Source organism: Rutidosis leptorrhynchoides, chromosome 4 (genome assembly GCF_046630445.1).
Source record: "Rutidosis leptorrhynchoides isolate AG116_Rl617_1_P2 chromosome 4, CSIRO_AGI_Rlap_v1, whole genome shotgun sequence".
Lineage (NCBI taxonomy): Eukaryota > Viridiplantae > Streptophyta > Magnoliopsida > Asterales > Asteraceae > Rutidosis > Rutidosis leptorrhynchoides.
In genome coordinates this window covers 64091944-64101239 of record NC_092336.1, presented here as the reverse complement: position 1 = coordinate 64101239, position 9296 = coordinate 64091944, and the positions used below count along the sequence as shown (strand labels likewise).

Genomic DNA, 9296 nt, shown 5'->3' with positions numbered 1-9296 from the left:
CGTCTGAGAAAACCTCATCGTTACGAAATAAATAATTCGTAAATAAATAAAATAAAATAATGGATTACCTTTCCGCGGTCCGCGATAAGAACCGAGCTAACAGCCTCTTTTGATGCCGCAAGGTACAGCGTAAGCGTTTCTCCTGACACTGGCGCGGTGAGCGTTGGTAATTCGGCAAGTAACTTTTTCATCTCTTGAAAAGCTGATTCTGCTTCCTGAGTCCATACAAAGTCTTTTTTCTTTAAACAATTCTTCAAAGTACTGAAAAATGGCAACTGCCTTTCTACGGCTTTTGACAGAAATCGCGTAATCGCCGCGAGCTTCCCGGTTAGACTCTGCACGTCTTTCTTAGTCCTTGGAGATGGTAAACTATCAATGGCCTCAATCTTTTTGGGATTCGCCTTGATTCCCCGCGCCGTCACCACATGACCTAGAAACTTGCCTTCCTCTTCCCCAAAACTACACTTGAGCTGGTTAAGTTTCATGTTGATCCTGCGTAAAGACGCAAATGTTTCCAGGATGTCTACGAGCATTTCTTCTTCGGTTTTACTTTTAATTACCAAATCGATGACATATGCTTCAAGATTTCTCCCAATTTGGTGCTTGAAGGCTGCGTCAATTACTCGCTGATAGGTAGCTCATGCGTTCTTTAATCCAAAAGGCATCTTAGTATAACAATAAATACCCTGCGGCGTATGAAAAGCAGTTTTATCCTCATCTTCCGCAGCCATGAGGATTTGGTGATAACCCTTATACGCATCCAGAAAGCATTTGTATCAAAAACCTGACAACGACTCTACCTTCCAGTCAATCTCCGAGAGAGGGTAATTGTCTTTAGGACACGCTTTGTTAATGTCCTTAAAATTAACGCACATCCGCCAGTTACCATCAGCTTTTTTCACTAATACAGGGTTAGCAACCCATGTCTGGTACCGCACTTTCCGCAAAATGTTTGCTCTGACAAAATTATCAACTTCTGCGCATAACCAATCACTGCGCTCAAGGGCCATATGCCGCTTCTTCTGCCTGACGGGTGTAAGTGACGGATTAACATTCAACTTATGTTCCGCAATGTCCCGCGGGACCCCTGTCATGTCTGATTCTTGCCATGCGAAAACATCTGTGTTAGCGGACAATATACCGTGCAATTTAGCCTTAGTTTCGGCTGACAAGCCTGCGCCAATTTTGATTTGCTTGTCCGAATGCAAGCGGTTAGCTATGACTGCACTGCTTTTAAGCTGTTCTCCTATGCTGGGAATGCTTACATGCACAACTGAACCACATAACTCGGTTGCTTGATGTGACGCAATTGTAGCAATTCCACCCATGGTAGGAAACTTGATCAAGCCATGCACTACTGAGGGTATAATGTTAAAAAGTCGTATGAAATTTCTCCCCAGAAGCACATTGTAGCACGAAGTCGAACGGACCACATAAAAGTCAATTAACTCGCTTCTAACCAGCTGCGGATTCTTGGCATCCGCAAGCTCTACTACAAGCTCTATGTGACCAAGCGGCCATGAGCTTTCCCCAGAGAATCCTGATAGCGTAATATCGGGCTGGCTTAACTGCACTTTGACTTCTACGGGAAGAAAATGATAGCAATGTCCGTACATAATGTCGACACCACTGCCGGTATCAACATGCATGCGTTTGATCTGTATACCGTGATCAGGAATGCGACACTTGATGATGATAGGTTCGTTAGCTGTGTCTATTGACATTAAAGGAGGGAATGAAATTTGAATGAGTTCCCAATCCTGGTAATCATTGCACTTTCTTCGTTGACCGACTCTTTCCGCGTCAACCATATTGATGGTTACATCGGCGTTTTTAGCTTTATCTGCTTTTTTTCATGCGAACGTTTTGGCTTTTGAACTCTCTTCCACGGCCTTTCCCTTATCTTTCTTTGGCGGCTTGAGGTGATCTAATTTTCCTGCGCGTAGCGCTTCCAGAACTCGCTCCATTAATTTTTTACACCGATTGGTGTCATGGCCGTGATCGTCATGGAACTCGCAGTATTTTGTTTTATCCCACTTGCCAAATTCTGTCAGCGGGGTTGGAACCGCGAAGGTTGCACACACTGGTTTGGTGGCCAGAATCTCTTTTGGTGTTTTGGATAGACTTTTGAGTAGCGCATAGTTCTGATTATTAATGACGCGCTGATTATTGTTTCGAAAACCACTACTTGTTCGCCCTTTATCATTTCTTATAGGACCACCACTAGGGTATCTTCCGCGAGAGCTGTTACCGCGGTTTTGATCACGCGAACGATCGTCATCGTCTTTCCTTTCATTGCGTGAGCTAGCTGTAGGAATATCATTATCTTCGCCACTCTGCATATAATCGTGGCATTCATTAAGCGCTTCAGCATAAGTTGTTGGCACCGTGTGGCGCAGACGCCTGACCAACGTTGGATGACGCTCCGTACTTATACCATGTATGAGTTCAGAAATTTGCTGCTCCGGTTTTAAGTCCGGTATGCGCATGCACTCATTAGTATATCTTGTGGGAAATTCGCCCAAAGATTCCTTGGGCTTCTGTACAAGATCGTGACATTCGATATGAGTGCGTTTGCGCGGCCTTTGATTTTGATACTGCAGCAAGAACTTTGTCCGCAAATCCGTGAACCCGAATATGCTACATGCTGGAAGTTTATTGAACTATTCCCGCGCAATGCCCTGCAACGTCATGGGAAATATCTGACATGCAACCGGATCAACCCACCCTTGGGTGCGCATTACGCCTTCGAAACGCTGCAGTAAATCATCTGGATTAGTCAACCCATTGTAGGTACCTAACGTGTGAGGTATCTTTTGTGCTGATGTAATGGATACGCAGTTATATGCGGAGGAAACTTATCAAAAGTGGTTGGTAGCTCAAAGGGTGGTTTAACAGAATCCCCTTTGAGTCCTGCGAAGAAACGCTTCATTATATCCTGAATGAAATTAGGTTGCGAAAATAAATGGACCATGTCAGGAGGTGCCGCCTGCATAAATTGGCTTGTGAGATTCGCCTGCCCCTGAATATTTTGCCAAGGTTGCCCCGGCGTATGCGGATATAACCAAGGTTACTGCGTTGGAAAAGAAGGAAGGCTTGATGGCGCAGAGTATACAGGTGGCTGAAAAGGTGCCGAAACCTGTGGCGCAGATGCCTGTGAGACCTGAGGATATGTTGTTATGAGTCCAACCGTATGTGCAGTGCTTTGCTGTTCTGCGGTTATCGGCGTCCAATGAGAATTGGCGTCTAGAATGACACCGAATCCCCAACTATTAAGTAATGCCTGCGCATCCGCAGGGGTTAGAAACTGTGAAATTGGGTGCGGCAGCTGCCAAGGCTGCAGTGGTGTAAATGACGAATTCTGCAGATAACCCTGCGTCTGCAGAGGGATTGAAACCGTGGTGCTGTAAATAGGCACCTGGCCGCAGCATGCTACATGCGGGCCTACAGTTTTGCAGCTAGTGCCTGCAAAGATAACTCTTGGATCCACTGCAGAAAAATCTAGCCGCGTGGTTTTAACCGGCGAGTTTGCCCTTGGTGGTGTAATTCCATTCGGGAATATCGGCTTATACCTTTGGAAAGGTTCTCCGGACACCGGGGGGGGGGGGGGGGGGTAAGGCGTGTATCCCACCCCCATAGTCATAGCTTACATCTGCTGATTACTAGACGGTGTGTTTTGGTTGTCCGTTTGAGTACATTCCGATGATTCCTCGGAAGTCATGATTCTGTTAAAAAAAAAAGAAATTCGAGAATTTTGTGAGTAATGAGCTTTAAAATTCAAAAATTTTTAAGAAAAAACAATTAAACACGTCTTGAATTAGTTCGACTCTCAATGAAAGCACCACTTGATCGTGCATATATTTCCCAAGAGGTTAATATGCATGTTCAATACGTTTAAAAGAGGTTTAAAGATCTTAGAACTTAGTTCTCTGGTCCGGCTACCGTGAATAACCCTGGCCGACATGATGATGTCGGCGGGGTGGCTAGGTGATTAAGTCCACCTTCGATGACGGGCGTCGATCGAAGGCCCGAATAAGGTTGTAGGAAACCGTCGAGAGTGACTAACCTGTTAACCTTCGATGAATGATGATAATGATTACGTATTGTGAGCCACGTAAATGTGATGTCCCTGGAATGATAATTAGGGTTAGTATATATAGGCAAACCGTAATTCTAGAATCATCCAAGGTCATGATAATTCTTTCCATAACAAACTCCCCGAATCTCGAATATAATTATGGAAAAGATATTTAGGCTTGATGGCCAAGTAACCGCCATTCCAGGAACAAAGGCATTCAATAAGCTACCGTATACCGTATACCGCATATAAAGTACATGCATACGCATGCTAGCGATTGCCCGCATACGTATAGAATGCGCATGCGGGTTGCGGTATCATTAAAAATTAATGTCATATGAACTTTGGAACCACATGTCATTGCAAAGAATTTCTTATTTCTTTTTATTATTCATTTGGCTTCAAACTCTTCCTTTGACCCCCTATTCGATTTATTAGTTTGAATTATTAGTGATGCAAAGAATTTCTTATTTCTTTTTATTATTCATTTGGCTTCAAAATAATACCTTTGTACTTTACGACGACATTTGTAGTTATGTCTACGGGTGGGAAATTTTCGTGACTTGTGGGTATTCGATTGATGGGCTTGTAAAATCATTAAACGTTACTCGCAAGTACGGTTATGGAATACCCACCGACGAGTTATGGTGGTTACTGATATGCACTATCCGTCGCAGGTAAAACTCAATCTACTAATCCATGAGGGATATCTAGTTACCCACATATATAAATTAATAAATTTGAATACTTCACTACATTTTTTAACGGCGATATCGATATCGAATACTTTCATTAGTCACCCACACACGTTTTAGAAGGAAACCAAATTCGCGACGATGTTGGCAATACTATCGAAGGTTGAGAACCCACCCCACCCCCACCCCCAGAGACGACCTGCTCAAATCCCATTGATGTTCACTGTACCACCAAAGGTTGAAAAATTTTCTGTTTGGAGTGAGAATCGAACATGGGTTAAGAGTACCCCAAGTTGAATTTCACCTCCATAACACTTAAACCAAGCTTCGGCGGTTGAATATTTCACAACATGTAATGGGATAATAATAGATTACTAGTATAAAATGATACACAATAGGTATAGGTAAATAACATAATTCTCAACCTTGTGTTGTAGCTTATGTGGTAGTGTTCTGCCTCTTTTAGCGAGAGGTCAGGAGTTCGATTCCCGTGGGGTGCAAAATTGCACACAAGGTTGCCCTTTAACCCTTGAATTCCACCTGAAGGTGCCTTCTGCACATCGCGTTGCGGGAGGCAGTGGGGGAGGGGATTTTACCGCCCATGCCCTCGGATTGGGACGGATTTCCTCCTAGGCAGCAGTTCGGAGCGGGTTATGCAACTGCGAGAGATGAACGTGTGGGTGGTTTAGTCTCCCTGAGTGATCCCGAACAGCTCTTCAAAAAAAAAAAAAAAAAAAAAAAAAAAAAAAAAAACAAACATAATTTTCAAGTTATTTGACATATATTTCTAAGTTTTTTGTTATTGCATTGCCTAAATTATATCAGTAAAACTGTATGTTTCTATAATCCGTGAATTTATCCACGTGTTATGGGTATCTGCAGATTACGAATATGGAAGTACTTGTTGACGGGTACATGGTCGGTGGATAAAAAAACTTTTTGGTGAGCGCGTTGCGGATTTGATGGATTAGCGCTCAGCGCTTGTGAGTGTCATCCCTAACACTTGTCACAAGAGTTCTAGAAGAAAAAGAATAGATTTCCTTTGGCTCCAAAATGAAGTTTCGCTTTGCTAGAAACATAGTCGTCGCAAAATCCATATTTACCGGTTTGTTTATGACGAAATGTCATAGTGCATTTACTTGGTGCAGTAACAGTTTTCTATTTTAATCTAATGATGAGATCGACGTATATTTACACTATCAACATCAATAAATATTATTTGTAGATATAGAGTAACTGATTACTTCTCTTTCTAAACTACAAAGTGGGTATTGTTCCACTGTCAGAATGCCGCCAACTGGAACTACATCCCAGTTGGTGTTCAGGTGCACCATCAACCGTGAACATTGAATTCAACGCTTACTTTTTATTCTATTGTCTTCCCAACTGTTGCATTCGTTTCACAATTTTATGTTATTCGTTGCATGTGTAAATGAAAAGGTGAAATAGAATAATATATTGTTCTCCTAAATAAAAATGAACTCCCTCACTTATAAGGAACAAAAGAGTAGTAATAAACCTTAAAACATATATAAATATGTTGGACTTTTCTGAGAGTTAAGTTTATTTTAAAAATATCTCTTTTGCTTTAGGCGTTTTTAGAATGGGTAGTGACATATCCAACAAGGATTTTGATAAATCCATTCATTATGTGCATTGACAGATTGTATTGTACAAACAAGCAATGCATAAGTTGAGTGGAATTATCAAAATCCTTGTTGGATATATCATCACCCTTTTAGAATTGAGTTTGTTTATGTAATGAACTATTTAGTTTCTAAAACTAAAATAATATTATTTTAATCAATAACTATTGTGATAAATGTCGGTTTTATTATAATTTAACAGTATATAACTACCTTTAGTAGTCTATGCTCTAATTAAGAACTTGTAGTATTATAAGAATGGAGAAAGAAAATGTAAGCTTCAGAAGTAAATTGAAAATATTAGAATATATATTGATTATAATCGAATTATAGTACAATAATTTACTGTGCAGTTAGGTGGAACAGTAATATCCGTGAATTTGTGATCCACCAAACCTCACTTTATCAAAAGTGTCGGCCATATATAACACTCCCCCTTGGACGGCAATTTTGTTTTATTAAAAATCAACTACATGTTACTGCCTCGTTAAAAACCTTACTTAAGAAAAAATCAGTGGAATAAAAACTTTAACCAAGGGAACAAGAGTGCAGCATAGAGTTGACTCCCCCTCAAGTAGACATCGCTGAGTCGTCACATCTTTTGAACATGCCTCATGCCAATATTGTGAACATGTGTTCTGAAAATAGCAGTTGAGAGTGCTTTGGTGAAAAGATCGGCAGAGTTTTTGCTGGATTGTACATATCTCATTTCAATCTGGTTGTCCTTAATGAGACCTTGAGTGCATGAGAAGAATCTAGGGGTATGTGTTTTGTTCGGTCACTTTTGATATACCTTTCTTTCAGCTGTGCTATGCAAGCTGCGTTATCTTCATAGATATTTGTTGGACTTTTATCGCGTTCTAGTCCACAAGAATCAGTAATGAGTTGTGTCATTGATCTCAACTAAAAACATTTTCGAGTAGTTTCATATAATGCAATCACTTCGTCATGATTTGATGATGTTGCAACAAGTGTTTGTTTTAAGAACGCCATGATTTTGTGGTACCTCCATTTAGGAATACATATCGAGTTTGAGATTTATCTTTATGAGGATTTGATGAATGACCTGCATCTACATAATCAACCAAATCTTATTTTGAAGCGTTAGAATAAAATAATTTTAAATTAGCAGTTCCTCAAGGGTATCAAAATATCTGCTTGATCCCATTTCAATGTCTTTTATAGGGGTTGAACTGAACCTTGTCAACAAATTAACTGCAAAGAAATGTCAGGCCTTGTACAATTTGTAAAATACATAATAACCCAATTGCACTAAGATATGGAACTTTTGATCTGTAAAGATCTTCATGATCTTCACGGGGATAAAATGGATCAGTGTCAATATTGAGTGATATATCAACCAATGGTTTTGTCTTTAGAAATGTTTTAAAATCTTTTCGGTATAGTTTGTTTGATGTACAAGTAAACCATTAGGCATATGCTCAATCTGCAAACCAAGACAATACTTGGTTTTTCCGAGAACTTTCATTTCAAATTCTTTCTTTAGAAGTTGAATGGTTTCATGGATCTCTTTATTTGTACCTATGATGTTAAGATCATCGACATAAACAGTTTACAATCACATATCCGGACATTGTTTTCTTAATAAGAACACATGTGCAAATAAGATTATTTTTATACCTTTTTTCTTATCAAGTAATCACTTAATCGGTTATACCACTGTATCAACCCATATAAAAATCTTTGTGATTTAATGGAATACATTTCCTTGTGTTTTGCATTAGATGCTTCTGATACCTTAAACCCTTCACGTATCTTCATATATATATTACTATCAAGTGATCCATATAGAAAAGCAGTAACAACATCCATTAGATGTATTTCTAAATTTTTAGAAACTGCCAGGCTGATTAAGCAATTTCATCCATAACAGGAGAATAAGTTTCCTCATAATCAATTTCTGGTCTTTGAGAGAAGTCTTGAGTTACAAGTATAGCTTTACCTTGTAACTTCATTTTTCTCATTTCCTTTTTCGGGTAAAAATTCATTTGTGTCCCATACGTTTCACATATTTAAAAGTGAAAATGATTTATCCGAAAACTTTTCTTTTATTGAGTAATTCTAATTCAGCTTGTATATAGTCATGTCTATTTTGACATTCAATGATAGATTTTAGTTCCAGCTCATCATCTTTATTCATGATGTCATTATATGAAAATTCTCATCAATATTTGTCATTCCATTTCGATTCCATATTATTGCATAATTTATTGCAATTTATGTATTTACATTTATCAATATCCTCTGTAGAAGGAATATTGATTTGTGGTTCTTCTTGAACATAGTCTTTTACCTCATTATCAGCTGATTTTCCTTTTTGAGGATTTTTATTTTTGGAACCAATTGGTCTTCCACGTTTCAGACGTGGCAAAGACTCATGAGTGATATTATTGCCAGCTTTTAGAATTTCAATTCTAGCTGAAGCATTTACTGTTGGTATATATGATTTAGTCACTCCTTTTTGTATCTGTAAATGCATCAGGTAAATTATTTGCAATTTCTTGCATAAGCATTATTTTTGAACTTTCTTTTCGCATTCTTTTGTGCGATGATCAAGATACATTAATTTATATTCACACCATGAAACATTTTTTTTTCTCTCTTTTTTTTTTCTTCATTTCTCCCCCTAATATAGGGAACAGTTTTTTATTATAATGACAATCAGCAAAATGTGTCGTAAAAACATCACCCGTCATGGGTTCAATATATCTTATAATTGAAGATGTTTCATATTCAATATATATTCCCATCCTCCTTTGAAGACCCATTTTAGTGCGTTGTGGTTGTACAACTAGAACATACACTGCACAATTTAATGTTCTAATGGTGAGAAATATTTGGCTCTCGGCCAAAATC

The 9296-nt window shown here is 39.0% G+C and overlaps 1 protein-coding gene across 1 annotated transcript; it reads right to left on the bottom strand.

Annotated features, from left to right (window-relative positions):
- Window positions 1–776: 776 nt before the first annotated feature.
- On the bottom strand, window positions 777–1811 carry LOC139840689 (uncharacterized). Its single transcript, XM_071830938.1, has one exon. The coding sequence runs from the start codon at window positions 1809–1811 to the stop codon at window positions 777–779; it is 1035 nt and encodes a 344-aa protein (XP_071687039.1).
- Window positions 1812–9296: the final 7485 nt, after the last annotated feature.